At 42.0% G+C, this 19,055-nt stretch overlaps 1 protein-coding gene across 5 annotated transcripts in view; it reads right to left on the bottom strand.

Annotated features, from left to right (window-relative positions):
• Positions 1-3,855: 3,855 nt before the first annotated feature.
• fam13b (family with sequence similarity 13 member B) overlaps positions 3,856-19,055 on the bottom strand; it is a 59,505-nt gene continuing 44,305 nt past the window's right edge. For 2 of the 5 annotated variants that reach the window (XM_072395307.1, XM_072395308.1), the window contains exons 9-24: positions 17,953-18,048; positions 17,416-17,563; positions 15,908-16,005; positions 15,401-15,452; positions 15,099-15,228; positions 14,016-14,090; positions 13,177-13,450; positions 12,801-12,939; positions 11,955-12,036; positions 11,095-11,292; positions 9,727-9,941; positions 9,191-9,274; positions 9,001-9,096; positions 8,548-8,903; positions 7,818-7,919; positions 3,856-7,261 (exon numbers count right to left, since the gene is read on the bottom strand). In XM_072395307.1, coding sequence (XP_072251408.1) covers positions 7,138-7,261; positions 7,818-7,919; positions 8,548-8,903; positions 9,001-9,096; positions 9,191-9,274; positions 9,727-9,941; positions 11,095-11,292; positions 11,955-12,036; positions 12,801-12,939; positions 13,177-13,450; positions 14,016-14,090; positions 15,099-15,228; positions 15,401-15,452; positions 15,908-16,005; positions 17,416-17,563; positions 17,953-18,048 — 2,269 coding nt within the window. In that variant the 3' untranslated portion in view covers positions 3,856-7,137. The remainder of the gene's footprint in view (positions 7,262-7,817; positions 7,920-8,547; positions 8,904-9,000; positions 9,097-9,190; positions 9,275-9,726; positions 9,942-11,094; positions 11,293-11,954; positions 12,037-12,800; positions 12,940-13,176; positions 13,451-14,015; positions 14,091-15,098; positions 15,229-15,400; positions 15,453-15,907; positions 16,006-17,415; positions 17,564-17,952; positions 18,049-19,055) is intronic. The other 3 variants (XM_072395309.1, XM_072395311.1, XM_072395310.1) reach the window with 3 other exon arrangements.

The raw sequence follows: 19,055 nt of genomic DNA, 5'->3' as shown, positions 1-19,055 counted from the left end.
GACCCACCGCATGGTAAACGATTGATACTTTGTTTATTGTATCTGCTTCTGAAAACTATACTATGAGCAGTTAACAAAATTCAACTTTTGTGTTATTCTGGATAAAAAGGAAACCATTGATGTTAGGACTGTTAAAAAAAAAAGGCATCAATAAAACTAAATACAGTTCTATAAAACTGGATATTGTACACAAAACAGTGCAGGAACAGTTGGTTAATTAACATATTCAGGAGATCACATGGTTTGAACTGCACATGGTCATTGTATGACATGCATGTTTGTACAAACATACATACTCACATATGTGTATATATATACATGCATAAATACACTAGCTATATAGCTAGCTATATCTATCTATATATATATATATACACTATATTGCCAAAAGTATTCACTCACCCATTCAAATAATTAAATCCAGGTGTTCCAATCACCTCCATGGCCACAGGTGTATAAATTCATGCACCTCGGCATGCAGACTGCTTCTACAAACATTTGTGAAAGAATGAGTCGCTCTCAGCAGCTCAGTGAATTCCAGCGTGGTACCATGATAGGATGCCACCTGTGCAACAAGTCCAATCGTAATATTTACTCGCTACTAAAAATAACACAGTCAACTGTCAGCGGTATTATAACAAAGTGGAAGCCATTGGGAACAACGGCAACTCGGCCACGTACAATGACAGAGCGGGGTCAGCGGATGCTGAGGCGCATAGTGTGCAGAGGTCGCCAACTTTCTGCAGAGTCAGTCGCTACAGACCTCCAAACTTCATGTGGCCTTCAGATTACCTCAAGACCAGTGCGTAGAGAGCTTCATGGAATTGGTTTCCATAGGCTAGCTATATATATATATATATATATATATGTATGAGTATGTGTGTATGAATGAAGGAACACATACAGAAGTATGTAGTGAACAAAAAAGCATCTTTGCATTCTCTCAAACAACTACACAAGTTGTATTCCCATTTGTGTTCCTTCATAGTTTGGATGTCGTCAGTAGTAATCTACCATGTACAAAAATAAAGAAAAACATCGAATGAAAATATGCGTCTGAACTTTTGACTGTACATTACACACACACACACACATATATAAACACAGAAAAAAAAACATACACATTCACACATACATACATACACATGCATATACATACATACACACACACACACACACACACACATATTTATACATACACATGCATATTTATACATATACACACATACATACATACATATTTATACATACATACACATTTATACATACACACACATGCATATACATACACACACACATTTATACATACACACACACACATTTATACATACACACACATGCATATACATACACACACACATTTATACATACACACACACACATTTATACATACTCACACATGCATATACATACACACACATGCATATACATACACACACACACATTTATACATACACACCCATGCATATACACACACACATGCATATACATACACACACACATTTATACATACACACACACGCATATACATACATACACACACACGCATATACATACACACACACATTTATACATACACACACACACACACATACACACACACACATGCATATACACGCACACACACATACATACACACACACATACACACACACACATTTATACATACACACACACATTTATACATACACACACACGCACATACACACACACACACATTTATACATACACACACATACATACACACACACACATTTATACATACACACACATGCATATACATACACACACACATTTATACATACACACACACATTTATACATACACACACACACACATTTATACATACACACACGCGCATATACATACATACACACACACGCATATACATACACACACACATTTATACATACACACACATACATACACACACACACATTTATACATACACACACATGCATATACACACACACATTTATACATACACACACATGCATATACACACATACACACACATACATACACACATACACATTTATACATACACACACATGCATATACATACACACACACATTTATACATACACACACATGCATACACACACACACATTTATACATACACACACATGCATACACACACACACATTTATACATACACACACGCACATTTATACATACACACACACGCATATACATACACATACACATTTATACATACACACACACACACACATGCATATACACGCACACACACATTTATACATACACACACATACATACACACACACATACATACACACACATGCATATACATACACACACACATTTATACATACACACACATGCATATACATACACACACACACATTTATACATACACACACACACATTTATACACACACACACACATTTATACATACACACACATACATACACACACACACATTTATACATACACACACATGCATATACATACACACACACATTTATACATACACACACACACATTTATACATACACACACGCGCATATACATACACACACACATTTATACATACACACACATACATACACACACACACATTTATACATACACACACATGCATATACATACACACACATGCATACACACACACACATTTATACACACACACACGCACATTTATACATACACACACATGCATATACATACACACACATACATACACACACACATTTATACATACACACACACATTTATACACACACACACACACATTTATACATACACACACATACATTTATACATACACACACATGCATATACATACACACACACATTTATACATACACACACACGCATATACATACATACATACACACACATGCATACATACAGGGTGCGATTTGTGAAAAAAACAGAGGGGGGGATAATTTTGAGAAATATTTTATTCAGAAAAATGACCACATAACAGTGAAAACATGAAAACTGTTGATTCTTGTGTAGATAAACCTCACTCTTAGGCTACATAACGTAGGCTGTAGGCCTATTTTGAACGTGAACTGAAATGTGAAATTTTGTCCCCACTGAGGATAAAAATAATTCAGCAGAGGGTAGGACGTGTAAACCAGAGTGGGGGATCCTCACCCTGCATACACACACACACACACACACACATACACAGATATACATATATACATACACATATACATTTTCATACATACATACATGTACACACAGACATACACATACATACATTCATAAAAACATAAATAGACAATTATATATACATACATATATGTATACATACATGCACACATATATATATATATATAAGTACATAAAAGCTAAGCTACATCAGCACTATTTCAAGTACTCACTGCCAGATTAAACGACGGGTGTGTAAATCTGTCGCTCTTACTGTTGTTGTCCGCTAGAGGGCACCAAATACTAATCAGTATGTCACACTGCTAAAATCCTCAGTAGAATTAAAATGATAAAAACCCATAAACTGCAGGTTTGAACACCTCTATAATCACAAGTGGACAAACTAAAAGCAGCACAGAGAAGCACTGATTTATGTGAGTAAGAGTATTATTTTGGTGTATCATGCCTCCTTTTTAAACTCTTAATCAGAGGTCTACAATTTAAACCTCTCCATTATACACAAGGCTGCATTTATGAAGTGACAAAAATGGGAACTTGTATTTCGTTACGCTCCACTGCTGAAACACATTGTTTCCGTCATTTCCTTGCTTAAAAACACAACCATGCTTCTACGTCCATGGACCAGAATAGTTCCTGCATCACTAAAATGCAGGCAGAGGACTCAGTCTGTCCGATTTATTAGACTCAGAAAAAAGAACTGGAGTGGCAAGCTTGTAAATGTTTATTTTAGGGTGTAAATGTTTGTTACCGATTGTATTTTCTCATCCTTTTTGTTAATGAAGAAACAACAGAGCACATTCAAAGTAAGAAAACATTTATAGATACATACAATATACTGATGTGATAAAACAGAGCGTCGCATGTCCACTGACCAGAAGAAGCAGTCAAGGAATTCGTAGCAAAATTCAGTTTCAAAGACGTCACACAATGTTGGTTTTTTCTTTGCCATCAGACTGTTAACTGCCAGGAAACCTGGACTCTGATAAAGCAACAAGATCTAGACTTGCTACTCAAATCGAGTCTGTTACAGACTGTAAAAATACATCTTTCATGTTGATCAAAAAAACTGATCAGCTCTACAACATTTCCAGGAGCGTCTCCCAACTCCAAAGACATCTTTGACGTCGACTTCTGCTGCGAACTCCTGGTTTGTAAAACAAACATGCACCTCAGGTGTGTAGCGTACAGTTCACCGACAGACAGGAGACATTTACAGTTTACAGCGTGTGAACCACAGGTGAATCTTTTACCACTCTGCTGCAGGCACGATGAAAAACAACAACATGGGTTTGTCCACGTGAAGGATCGAAAGAAACTGAAGCGCCACACGTCTGCAAAGTAAAGAAAAAGCCCTTCAGAGATGAACGACAGACTGTTTCCATCTTCTGAGTGAGGATAAAAACTGGAATGTTTTCAGACATCTGTCATTGGCTTCTCCAACCCCGCTAACGCTCGTGTTTCTCAGTATTTTGGTTTTCAGCAGTGCCGACACAATGCGGTGGTAAAAACACATCCGTTACGCAGAGTGTGTATTCAATGTGTGTGTGTGTGTGTGTGGGGGGGAGGGTTACAAAACATAGGAACTCAAATCACACCAGAGTCGATCCAACATCATTATCCGTGACCTGAAAAATGTCCGACACAAGTGTTTATTATTGCTGCTTCTTCATGGCACAAATAATGTAAAGGATACATCGTGTTTTTCATACTCATATGTTCTCTGTTGCCATGCAAGCTCACTACAGTACTGCTTCTATATTAGCTTATACACAGAGCGACAAAATGTCCCAAAACAGAGCGGGGTCGTGTGATTCGCTGCACACGGTGCCAGACGAACGTCTACAGCTGGTTTTACAGGTACCGAGCAGATACAAAAGGTCGGTTGTTGTCATGGTTGTGATAGCATTAGCAATATCTATAATCATAATAATAAGAAGAAAAGAAAAACACATTCTTAGGGCATCACAAGTGTAATAAACCAACAGGGACCAAACGTAATGTTTGAAATAATTTAAACATTTTCTGACATTCATTCTTTTTGGGTGTTTTTTGTTTTTTTCCTCTTTATTTACAGTATATATTTATATTTGTATAGAAGTAGTGCTTAATTTCTAGAAATACAAATGAAAAAAAAAACACAAGGGCTGCATTCTGTGAATGCTGTGCAAATAACATCTTTTTACATCAAACTTCAGACTCTACTGCCCCCAACAGACACACAGCAACCACCCCCCATCCCACCCCACCCACAATTCCTCACAAACACACGTTCAACTGACAAAAAGTTCAACTTTCAGTCTCATTCATAGTTTCAATTTCAAATCATCTCATCTGCCGTCCACTGACAAGACTAAAGATTGCAGGCAACTTTGAATCGAGCTAAGAAATGTACATCATCTTTGTCCTATCTGCCGAAAACAAAACGCCAGAGACCAGCCAGGAAGGTTCTGACATTCAGCCGTTAAATGCACTTTGCCAGCGACCGGCGCAGATCTTCGTCCCACTTCTTAAAATCCCACCGTGACATTGCAACTCCATTCTGATATGAGATAACACGCTCATTAGCATGCGCTGAACCTTCGCTCGGGCTGTTTTCTCCACCTCATTTGTTCTCATTTGACCCGCCAGCAGGAAATCAAACTTAACTGGGACTGCAGATTAAACCGAGGGGACAAAAACACACCTGAGGACTGTTGACCTCTCCCGCTTCACTGTGGAGCGTCTCCACGCTCTTAGTACTCCGGATGTCATGCTTTTTAGGTCATTGCTGGCAGTGTTGGCACCTCACAGATGCGATCAATCAATAACCACCAAAGATTCATCATTTTCTGCACAAGAGCTGGTCGGACTCACCTGCCTGAAGCCAACATGCTTTTGTATTCAGAGAAAATGAAGCGAACAAACTTTCCAGATGATTTCTGGAACAAACAACTATGTTTCCTGGGAGCATCTTCTGTCTAATGTTGCCCTCTACGTGGTGTAGGAGCCACCCCGCCAAAGATGCTCACAGGGAGACTAAGCGTAGTTATTTTGAAATGGAGAAAAATGGGTAACCCCCACTGTGTATGAAAAAATACAAAAAGAAGAAGAACAACACAAAAATAATGAAGAAGGAGCATCTGAATCAGTCTTAATTTCCCCTCATTCCCTGTTAAAGACGACAGTTAATCTTTCTTTCAGGGAAAATGTCTCCCAACACTTCTGCTTATACACTTGTTTTAAAACAAGAACTTTGCATTTTAAAAGGTGAATCATCCAGGATGTGAGGGTGGTAAGTTATTATAACAACCACTTTATCACGAGGGGAGACTGAAACAAAAGTAGGACTTTTTCACAGTGTGAAACATCCCAAATGAAGGAAAGCCTGTAATGCCAGTCTTTGAGCTGTCCGATAAGAATCCTCAGCAACACAAAAGTCGACAAAAAGAAAAGCTGAAATGAAGTAGTCAATGTTTCGGTTTTTTTCTGCTTCCCCGCTGTGAGGAAGCCAGGAGACAGACACGCCACACGAGTGCAAAGTCTTGACGATGCAGAAGACGACACACGGTGATGGGAACCTTTTCTCGGTGAGCCGGCCGTCGTGTTCCAGGTGATATGAAGTCACAGCAGGCGTTTGCCGACTGTTTACGGTTACGCTGTCGCGCCACGGGAGAGAAAATTTAGCACGAACTAAAAGGACGCTAAAAGGAAACTGAGGCTTGTTTTGTGGCATGATTGAACTCCAACAAGGGAGACGTTTGAGATTACTTTGATCCAAAGTAATTCTTTTGATATGAGCCTGTGTGACTTTTATCAGATTGAGATATTTAAGATGTCATTCCTGCTAACTGTATAGAAGCCGTCTCTCCACATGACGTGACAGCAGCAACCCAAGAGAAGGTGGAAGTCATGTGATCTGTATGTTGCTGGCTGGAGTGTTTCGGTTTCCCTGGCGGGCGTTGGTGACGGCTGACAGTATGTGCGGTGATAGCGGTTATCTGAGGAGGGTCTAGATGGATTTGGAAGAATCTTGTTTGCTGATGAGGACTTCCAGGAGGCGCAGTTTGGCCTTGATCCTCTTGTACTCCCTATACTCCTCCAGCATGGGCACCCGGTCCTCCTTCTGGACGTTCCTGTAGGAGAAAGAGTGACGTTGTAAAGTTGGTTTTTTTCCAGAAGCAGGAGTCAGTCCGTTGACATTTTAACATTGAAATGTTTCTGTATGAATCCCTGCTGTTAGTATTCAGGCTTTTTGCTGAGGGCAGGTTGTTGCCTCACATTGAGAGCCGTAAGACTTTTCTGCTGTCTTAACTGCTGTTAAGTTTCCATCATCACCCCAAACCCAGCTGTTTTACCTGCCACAGAGACACTGTGATGACACCTCGCTTCAGTTTTCATGAAGCTGTCGCCTGACTGATTCCACAAACTAAAGTTGTAAATTCTAGCTTATGTAATATTTTTTTTAAAACAAATGATGTTGCATTAAATTGTTATGTTTTAGGAATTTGTGATAAAAAAAAAGATTAGCTCTTATTTCATGAGCATTAAAAATCCCTATTCTTTACAAATGCATCCAAAACTAGAAGCTTCTGTCTTAAATGTGTGTTTCAGAGGGGAAAAACAGATTGAATGTTTCCCCTCAGATAATTGAGAGCTGTGAAAAACTGTGTGTGTCTCCCTTCCACTTACCTTCCATTAAGCTGATAGAAACTGTCCTCAAACTCTCGGATGGTCTTCCTCAGTTTCTTCTTCTCTGCTCTGGCCTTCCACAGCTGTTCCAGCAGCTCTGGCCTGGAGGATGATGGGAAATGCAGTCACACACATGCTGCCATGACATTGATGCACACAAATACTTAAAATATAATCTTCCTTCTCTATCTGTGAGGACCTGAGGTCCGTGTGAGCAGGAAGTGAACTGTAGTGACACGAGGGATGAACCACCGGGATCACATTCTGGTGAGAGACCCACAAACCTGAGCCGATTAGTGACGGATATGTGCGAGCGTGACACCAAGCAGATTAGAGACACAGCAGGTGAAGCCTGAGTTTTCTGAGTCATTCATTACACCTGCTGGTGTCTGGGCAGTCAGCGGAGCCAAAGATGATCAGAGCATCTTCTCCTCCCCGCAGTTTAAATCAACACATGTAGCTCCACATGAAAGCTCTCAGGGCTTTTCAGGAAAGACAAACCGATTTAAAACATGTCAGAAGGTTTGAGAGGTGGCTTTAGAGCTGCAGATTATTTTTTACTGAATATTGTTGATATTCAACAGAATCAGATTGTCCACTCAAACGTAACTGAACTGACACATATCTGAGTTTGTAATAATACCAACGTCTCCCACAAACTTCTCCCCAGACGTTAAAAAGAGGAGCAGGCGGTTCTAAAGGCATCGATTCAACATTCAGGTGCTCTTACATGGAAGAAGCGTTTGAGCTGGACAGCCGCAGGTCCAGCGCCAGCCTCCCCGACCCCTCCTCCATCTTGTCTCTCATTGGACAGTTGCTCTGTCCATCTGATTGGTTCTGACTCCTCATGGACCCGTCAGTCGGGGTCATAGCGTCAAAGGCCATGATGACCTCGGAGCTCTGCATCTCTCCTCCGCTGCTCTCTCCCTCCTCCTCCTCTTCTTCCTCATCCTCCTCTCTGTCCTCTTCTTCTCCACCTTTCCGCTCATCCTCCTCCTCTTCCTTGATCTCCTCCCAGAAATGAGCGGTTTCACCCTCAATGATTGGCTGGAGGATTTGAGTGCGCCTCTTACTAGAGGGGGATACCTGAAGCAGGGAGAAGGTGATCAGAACACTGTTTCCTGAAGCTGTAAACGTGTTCACGTCAGTTTTGGATGAAGGAGAGTCTGTGTGGTATTCTTACTGTGATGGGTGTAATGCTGACTCTGGTGAGCATCTGTTTAACCAGTCTGTAGCGATCGTAGAGAGGCTTCACCACCAGACGCTCCTCTCTGGTCACCTGAAGGGAGGTAGAGAAGGTTTGAATGTGTGTATTCAGGCACCTTCCCACAGAAAATTGAACCCAGCAGGATTTAGGGTGATGGAGAACTTACAGGTCGACCATGCAGGCCTTCGTAGTGGAGCAGATTCTTCTGAAGGACCATTTTCTCACAGGACAGCTGCTCTTTGGTCATCTTCTACAGACACAGACGGAGACAATGAAGTAAACATTCATGGCCTTGTCCTCCTGCGAGCATCAATAAGCTAAAAAACATTTGGTGTATTTAGCTTTGTATGTCACCAGATATTTACCAGTAATAAAACAGCTTCAGACTGGCTCCTCTTGAACTTGAAACAAGATGAAAATATTTTCACTATTGTTTATTCTTATGCAAAGTGCCTTTTTGTTGTTAAACAGGATTTAATTTAATCATGTAAAACTACACTGGACAGTTCGACAACCTTTTAGTTGGAAGAAGCGAGCCATCATAGAGGCTGAGGTATTCATTTGTTCCCCCTCTGTGACGCACTCATTCAAATGCAAAGGATTTTGTAACTTTGTCCCAATACACAATAAAGACATCTGATGTGATTGGACCAGGATGTACATTAAAGGCAGTCTCCACTGTGAGAAATATCTGCCCCTCACCTTGATGTCATCAGGCCAGCCATCCTCCTGCCTTTTCCCTTTGACTCTACACTGGATCAGCTCCAGTGTTTCCTCTCTGGTGGGACGTGGACCCTTGACCTCCCCAGCTGTGTCGCAAGCGCCTTGATCCAGCGTGGAGCCGAAGCTTTTGGGTAGAGTGTTGCTACGTGGACGCGTTTGCGGACTGAGCTCACTCTCCGCACAGTGTTTGGCATCTGGAGAAGGACGAAGAAGAAACGTGAGAGATGAAGAAGAATGAGAGCAGAGACGAGGACGCCACATAGAACAACTTTGACAGGGCAGTCGGACCATGCAGCGATGTATTAGCCAGCTGCCATGATTGAGGTGGCCACTCACAAATAACATGCATAAACAACAAACCATAACCAGATGCAACAACATTTTAAGAGAAATCATTGAAAAATGAAGAGCCTGGAGAAATCTGATGGTTACAAAACAACACATAATACAGCTGTCCTCTGAATATTGTAGTTCTAGTAAAGATGACACCCTGAGAATATCCTAAATCAGGATAATAAATGAGCAGTTAAGATTTACAAGATCATGACAGTCATCTCAGTCCACCCTCAGTTTTATTTTGTCACACTTATTTTCAGCAGAGTTCCTACCCAAACATGTCCATTATAGGATTAAAGCTTTAGTATGTTTATTCTGATATCAACCCCCCCACACACACATTACGTCCCTACATTTAACATCTCATGCCCACATGCTGCGTCAACAATAAATGCACCAAAACAAGATGCTCTCACAAGGCCGCCTCACTGACTGTTAGACCTCTTATACACCAAACCAACGCCAAGAAAAAGCGGCGAGGGCAGAGCCGCCTGCTGTGTCTCCTAAAAACCAGCTACTCCTGAACACACCACACAGCAGCCTCAAACTGCAGACAGAACAACATAAGAAGTGTGCAAGAAGGCACAACTTTGTCATGCAGAGCAGGAGTCTAAACATTTTTCAGTTGGATAAAAATAAAGTGAGGTCATTGCTCAGTTTCTACTATCACACACAAATGGATTGTTTAGTACATGTGTGCTTTTATTAAGCATTTTAAGCTTCATGCACAGAAAAATAACAGTTAAAGTTGCATTAGGTGACTACAGAGGTCATTCACTGAGCTGTGAAGCCTTTCAGAGTAATCTCTGTCACTACCCGAACCGACGGCGATTTGAAATGTCGAAGCGGCTGAAAAGCCCCGACAGGGTACGATAGAGCGGACGGTGCGTAACCCACCAAACGGGCAACAGAGACAGACGCTCCAGATGTTCCCGACGACCGTTTGTCAGCTTGGTGTATAAGAGCCCTTAAAGTGTTGGAATGTCTACTTACTGGGGGGTTTGTACTTACTGAGGTGAAACGGTCTAGAGCTCAGGCCTGAGCAGGGGTGGAGAGGGGGGGTGGGAGTGTGATGGGGAGGTGAGCAGATAGAGGAGGAGGAGGAGGAGGAGGAGGAGGAAGGGGAGGAGGGAGCATGGTGGCGTCTGTGTGAATGGAGCAAAGCCTGGTGCCTCAGCGTGCTTCTGGGTAAAAGGTGGTGCTGGCGTCCTGGTTGGGCCAATCAATCAATCAATCAGTCGTTGGGCGACAGAAGGAGGAAGGAGGAAAGTGGAGAGCGGGTGCTCGCGTTATTGATTTTCAGTTTTGATTTGAAACAGAGAGAAATGTTTCAGCCGCTGCGTCCTCCAAAAAGGAGAGCAGTCACCTCACATAGAGGAGGTGGATGAGGGTTCTGGGGTGGTTCAGTATGGTGAAACAATGCACGGGGGGGGGGATATGAGTCAATATGGAGAAAAGGTTTTGTTTATAACAAATGTGTCAGATTTGACTTTTTAACTCCAGTATGTGGGCTTGTTTCCACAGGGTTAGGGTTCTGTATGTGTCCACGGTGTCCTGTTTAAACATAACTAAGGATCTTCCATTGCTTCACCTTACTGAACTCACCCTGCAGGTAATGGATGTGGGTTCACAAGGACGCACCAGCACATTAGAGGGTGGGAGCCACGCATGTGAGAGCCACGTCAACCCTGAACATGTGCATGTCTGTTTGTTTGTTAGACCAGCATACATGCAATGTTGTTACAAAGGCCAAGGGTTAGGAGTGGGAGGTGGGTCAGGCTGTCCCACACGGGACAGGATGGCACACACTCTCACTCCCCACACACAAATACCCATTCACAGAAGAAGGAACGAGTGGACTGAAGGGCTACCTTTGATCTGTCTGCGGATCTTGGTGAGGTCAGTCATCCACTTGAGAACTTTGGGGTTAGCTGCCTTGTCTCCATGAGAGGGCTGCAGAGAGAAACCACAGAGCAAGAGTTGGTATTTCAGAAAAAAAGGACCCAAGATAATATATCGGAGGATTTACAGCAGCAATAAAGCCACTCAGCTCTTGTTAGAGCTTGGAAAGATTAAGTCTTAAAAATGCTAAATGTCACATTATCGGGATTTCTGATTGTCTTCAGCGCAGAACAGGCGATCTGCCATGAATCAAGTTAAATATGACTTTGGAGGTTTACAGCTACATCAGTTATCAAAGGATCTTTAGAAGCTGTTAAAGTTTACTGGTACATTTTTAATTAACCTGTTCTTTTATACCTATTATCAGAAAAAAAAGTTGTAATACCCAATAGAGCGAATTGATTAAATATGAAAGTGCTGTTATTTTCCTTCGAGCGCCTGACAAACCAGCGTTTTCTACACTATACTGCTATGAGCTACTCAAGCCAAAATTACTGCAACGTTTCCATTTATCATTATTACGCTGGTCTTTAAATTCAGAAAGTCCTAAAGGCTTGAGGATGGATTATCAGATAGATTAGTACATGAAGACAGGAGGTAAAGGAAGGGGACAGGACGAAGATGAAGAGCTTCGTGGTTTAAGGATCCAGAAGTTCTGAATCCTAAAGCAGTCAGATTTATCAGTTAAACCTGTGAAAGTTTATATAAAGATGCCATTCTTGGGAAAAAAAACTTTCATTTAACAGCTCAATGTCAAAACATAAAAGCGATCGGTACGAATGAAAAGAAATCCAACTGCACATTTCTGTGTTTACCTTGTAGTTCCTCTCCTTCTCAAACTGCTCTTCAAACTGTTTGATTTTCTTCTTCAGATGCTGAAGCTTCTTGGTGAGTTGGTGAGTCACAGAATCTCCTCTCAGTGCCTCTCTGGAGCCAAACGATGCTCGTCTGGGCCTGAGGATACACAAGTCAAGTCAAAGGTATAAATATATATATTTAGCCCAAAATCACTTGATACAAATGAGCACAGTCATTCCAACACATTTCTACCCCCAGATCAAATGAGTAATATCAGCAAGTATCTAAAATCAGCTAGCAAATTAAAAGGTTCGAAACCTTCAGCCAGTTATTCTCAACTTTGAACTCTCAAGCTGTGATGAGCTTCACTTGAATCACCGGCATTCATCGCACCTCTGTGCTTTGGTGGGTGAGGTGGCGTCCGGGTCCTGCTGGAGGAAACGCTGGGTGCTGTGTGCCCCGAAATCTAGAAAGCGTCGTGCTAGGATATGAGGATGGGTGCGTGAAGAAGAAGGGGAGTCATCCTGCACTCCCTCCCCTTCTTCCTCCTCATTGTCATCCTCCAGGGGCAGCGGGGGGAGATTAATCATGCGACCAGCCAGCGGGGAGAGCTGTGCCTCTCCGCTCTCGCTGTCATCCTGCCAGGATTTGTATGCTGGGACGGGGTCTGGAGAGAGAAGGAAAGAAGTAAAAAGAGGACTGAGAGCAGGCCAACACAGCTGAGAAAAACAGGGAGAGAAAAGATTGTTTTAATCTTCTGCTAACAAGTGAACTGCAGGAGAGGCTGCTGCTGTACAGCACGCCTCATGATGCACTCGGCGCCCTGCTGATTCACTCTAAGCCTGCCTAATGATTTTGTGACTGTCAGAAGTATGCTAACAAGCCACGGGGAAGAGGAAAAAAAAGGAGGAGGAGGGTGTGCAAGAGGGGTCATGACAATAATGAGACAGTGGTAAGGCAGAGAGGCAGTTAAGTGTAATCAGAGGAAAGGTGTCCTGACCAATCTTCCCAGTGACCCTGCAGCGGGAGGAAGAGGAGAAGGTTCCAGCAACCTTATTAAATATGATGGGAAGAAGAGTGTTTCACATGCAGGGAATATATTCACACACACATTTTAAAATGTGAAAACTTAGTATCCCATTCTCTGTCCACCATCAAGCCACTGCCATGAAAACAATGAGAGCTGGTGGGGGGGAATGGTTAGACCCGTGGATGGATGTGAAACGACTTACCTTGGCCTTCCTTCTGCAGATGCATACATGAGAAGTCGATGTGTGGGAGGTGGAGATGGGAAGGGGGTGACGCTGCTTGGATGTGAGGAGGAAGACGGGAAGAAGAAAACGGAGGAAGGACAGGGAGAGATAGCAGAGAAAAGGAGGAGTGAGGTCAGACACTCGTAACTTCACACACCAGCATTCATTCCATATGCAGTGGTCCCCGAGAGTTTGCCATTTTTCTACAGAAATAAGACCTAAAACAGCAGATGAATAGAGCCCAGTTAAAAAAAACGAGACAAAAATGCTGTGGAACAACAACATTTAAGGTGAAATTCTACAGGAAAATGTGAGGGCGTCTGTGTCTGTGAACTGAATCATGACGAAAAGTGGGTCAGGTTGCAAGACATCAACCGTCAGCACAAGCTGATTCAGGAATGAAGCTGCTGTTTTAAAACGACTAAGTCAAAGACCTGCCCTGAATCCAATACGAATGGAGGACCTGAAAAGAACAAAAGCCACAAACATCCAAGACCTGTGTTTATTCTGTACAGAGGAACGAGGTAAAAATCCCCAGATACTGAAAGAACAGACATTTAATACTGGTTGACATGGTTTCTTTATCTAATGGTAGGAGTAGTTTAAAAAAAAAAAAAGAAAAGTGGTTTAGGCCATATTTATGAGGGTATTTAATGGAAAAAAAAAATCAAATGGGTTCACAAACTTTCACGCACCACTACATATGGGTGTTGAGATTCACTGGCAGCAAATGATGCTGTTTTTCAGTCATACTGGATATTAAACAGCAACATGGAGGAATGAAGGATGAACACCACAGTTTGAAGACGCAGGTATGAATTTTACCTTTTACAGAGTTTGTAAGATTCCCCCCCCCAATTTAAATAATGAAATACAAAGACAACCTTTAAATATTAATTCAACGAACAAATACAGCAGAATTACAGCATTAAACTGTCAGAAAAGGGAAATTTTTTTTGAATAACTGAATTCGGATTCAGTTTAAGCAACATCCTTTCCACTTGATGGGATATTAATGCTGTACAGAGCATGCTGGGATACCTGAGACGAGGTGGTACATACCTTCCCACTGGTTGTCAGGAAAAAGTTGGAGGTGGGGGTTGTGGCCAGAGTTTGGTTGGCATGGCGACTGGTGGTTCCTGTTGTTCTCACTGGTGTTGGCGTTCTGGTCGCAGCGTAATCCATCTGAGTCCTGGAGGAGAGGAGACGGAGAACACAGAAACCAATGAGGGGAAGGAGGCTGAGCAGCAGAGAAAGGAATGAGAAATAACAGAAAAAAACAAACTGTTTTTACACTCTGAAAGATTTTAAACCAGTCGTGATAATAAATGTATCATACACTGTAATATAGCCCCACTACTTACACAGCTTATGGTGACAGTCTGCTCCATGGTATCAACAGGCTGATTGTCCTGCCTGTAACAAAAAAAATAGGTTAAGAAACGAGCTACGGGACTCTCTGGGAGGTAACAAAGTCAGTTATAGCTGTTCCGATTAATCTGGAGAGGTGTTTTTTTCTCTCCATGTGATGTCCAGTCATAACAGTGAGACTGTGGAAAGACTAAATAACAGCTGAGGAAGAGTCACACCGCAGTCAGTCCACATCCTGAATTAAATAATAACGCTTCAACTCCATCAGCAGCTGACTATTTCATCTTTCTCCTTAATTTTTAATGACTAAGTGTGCGTTTAAGAACTGGCTGCCTGGACCGTTTTAATTACATAATGATGTGGCGTGTTTATAGGTGCGGAAGACGTGGAGATAAAAACATGTCTCTGATGCAACGTAACATGAGCTCGGTGAAGTTAAAATGTAGTTGCTGTTCTGATGAGGAAAAAAAGAAGAAAAGAGTGTGAATCCAACGGGTCACCTGGCAGTGTTGAAGTTGTTCTCGGCATCTCTGACAGCCTCTGCATCCAGGTCCATTCCTGAGCCCTCCTCCAGGGTAGCGACAGACTCCAGGGAATTCTGGGAGGAGGAAAAGAAAATATTCAAGAGGTGTGATAAAAGTGTCTAATGAATCAGAGGTTTAAAGGTTTAGAGTAAAGCAGGAGACATGGGACGGCAAGAACAGAAAATCAAATCTGGAGTAAATCCCCATCTAATGTTTCACTTCCTGACTGACAGGGAACTTCACATCGTCCCCAACAGTAAAAGTCCAGAGCAGATACTGAACTGCGGTGCCCCAGGTTACCGCTCATGAAGGCTGGAGAAACAATGAGGTCATTCTAAAAACAGCCATCCATGTCAGAACCTTTTAAAAAAAAAAAAGTTCTTACTCAAAAACATTTAGTTTCAGTGAATATGACTTTGATGAATTTATATCCTGTACATCAACACAGAGCTGCGCAGGTTTAACAGAACAGAAAGAGTCAGAAAGTTGTGATGAAGAGCAGAATTCTCGAAGTGTTTGCGTGCCAGGGAGGAGAATAAGGTAGGTGTTCATGCCCTGTTTTTCACACCCATGTGAATGTGTAACACACTGAATGTTTCACTGAGTAAATGCTGTGTGTGTGTGTGTGTGTTCGGCTCAGGGTTGCTACTCTCACTTGTTGGCTCCACATTATGGTGTGAACAGATTTCTCTTCAGTCCTGAGACACTTGTCACTCTGTCCAGTCCTCACCTCCTCATCTGGATGCTAAAAATGGTTTGTGGGACAAGAGTAACTGAGCCTTAAGGTTGGCAGTGGCACAGAGGCTTTGATTTCCACTGTGACAAGCCTTACTAAAACTGTGTGTGATGTGCACTGAGGAAATATGCACTGATGAGACATTCAGTGGCACAGCAGAGACACACATTTTCTGTTTGTGTTACAAACAGAAAATAATCACTGTGATTCAAAACGGTGATCCAGTTTTATCTACTTTTCACCCAAATTTGAAGACCGTGGAGTCAAGAATTTGAGAAGGGAACCTTATTTTACATGTGTGAAGTCCGAGCACGAGTGTAAAATCTCACAAAGCAGCTTTTCTGTGTGTGTAATTGGTAAACAGGACTGTGGCCGTCTTTCTCTGTCTGGTAAAATGTAGCTCACTGTAGCATACTGAGCAGAAACGACATGGACTGAGCTGATCCTGTCAAACATTCAGCCTTGGAGTGAACGACACACTGAAGACAGGAATGAGGTTATCCAGGGGGGATATGATGCAGGAACCGGGGAGTTCTTGGTGGGGAAGTCTCCACTGTGTGTGTGGTTGTGTCTTCATCTGATTTCAGTTTCAGTTTTGATGTAGAGGGGAGTTCCTATTTATGTCCGTTTTACTCTGTTGTTAACAAATAAGCAGTGTAATGTTCAGTGAAACTGAAACTGAATGAAAGATTTTCCTCAGAATGTCTGAGTGTGTGTGTGTGTGTGTGTGTGTGTGTCCACCACTGACCTGTGTGTCTGTCTGACTTTGTTGTATGTGCTGCTCGGCCTGTGTGAGTGGGGTCTCCCCTTCTGTGTTGCAGGGACTGTCCTCAGGGTCAGTTTGTTGCTCCAGATCTCCATGGCAACCCTGGTCTTCAGGCTCAGAGGGACTCACCCTGTCAAATAATATAAGAAAATGTTAATAAAACAATCAAAGTGTCCACATTCTGAGTACAGATGAATACCCTGAGAGTGAAGGCGGATTCGAAGACTGACACAAAAGTGCAGATTTAAGCGTCTTGCTTTGTCTTAAGTAGTGATCGACTTTGAACAGCTGTGTCCCTCAACATGCAGTTATCACTTCTCCCAACAAGTTTATTTTTAACTTGAGCCAGCTGTCTGGCTTTGTGCCTCTGTACACAACATTCACTGTGGCAAATTAATCTATCTAAGGTCATCCAATGTCACTTTTCACCATGGAGGAATTGTGCTGGCATCAAGTTCAGTGTGTATGTGTGCACATCTAAGCACGTTTGGGTTCATGTATTCACATGCGCACTCTCACCCGTGGCTGTCGTAGTTGCTGAGGTCCTGGTCGATGGAGGTTTTCAGCTCGAAGAAGTGCTGCTCCACTGCTGCTCTGATGGTCCTCTGAATTATCCTGGAAGACACATAAAGCTCATCAACACATACATTTCACCACAAACTGAAAGATTTAGCTTCAAACTTTGACCCAGCTGGATATTCAGTTCATTCAAAATTATTGTTTCACACACCGTCCACTCAATTTTATACTTTTTTTGGTCAGGATTTTAACACTTTGTCAAACTGATCTGTTATAATTCTGTCACCAATTGAAAATAAGTAGAGAAAAAGCAGTTCAGTCCACGTGTTTCGGTTGTACTGAACTGTAATTCGCCTCATGTAATAATGCTATTTGCGACTTTTTGTACAAAGCCTGCAAACCTGTGCTGCAGTCTGATTTGGAAACAAAGCAATACACTATCAGATCCAGAACTAAAAACATATATAATCATAGAAATAATTGACACACATAGTAGCTGATCCTTACTCTGACTAAACTGCTAAATTTAAAAAAGAATAATCTCTTTATGGCGTATTCAGGGTTTAATCGTATCATGAGCTCCTCAGCTCAGTGATACTGAATTCAATAAGCTCAGCAGACAGCATTTACTTAAGGTCAGTAAGAATTTAATATTTTAAGAAATTATTAATAGCATAAATGTTTTCTTTCCCCATCTGAGCCAATTATTAAGTCCATATTAAGTCAATAGCCTGGTCGGCTGCAACAAGGATTAGTAATGCTTTAACTGGAGCCAGAGAGCAGAAAGGAAAGGACAGATGGAGAGGACACGGCAGCCTATAAAAGGTAACAAAAGCAGTCACACTCTGACCTCTTTTACACAGACACACACCAGTTGATCCACGGGCTCTGCAGAGTTTTAATTTATCTGGTTTCATTTACTGAACCGTGATTGTGAGATGATGATTCATTCCTCCTTTATTCATTCTGTTAGCTCTCAGCACTCCAGCTTAAGCAGCATTGAGGTTGCAGACTCAGTAGAAAATACCCCGACACCAACTGCTCACTAACTTCATCTGGATTAATCTGACTTTTTCTGGATTCTGTGGATCAGCTTTATTTAA

The sequence above is a fragment of the Leuresthes tenuis genome, unplaced genomic scaffold (assembly GCF_036924035.1).
Source record: "Leuresthes tenuis unplaced genomic scaffold, fLeuTen1.0.hap1 SCAF_11, whole genome shotgun sequence".
NCBI lineage: Eukaryota > Metazoa > Chordata > Actinopteri > Atheriniformes > Atherinopsidae > Leuresthes > Leuresthes tenuis.
Note: the sequence above shows the minus strand (reverse complement) of the source record. Positions and strands in the feature narration are given on the sequence as shown.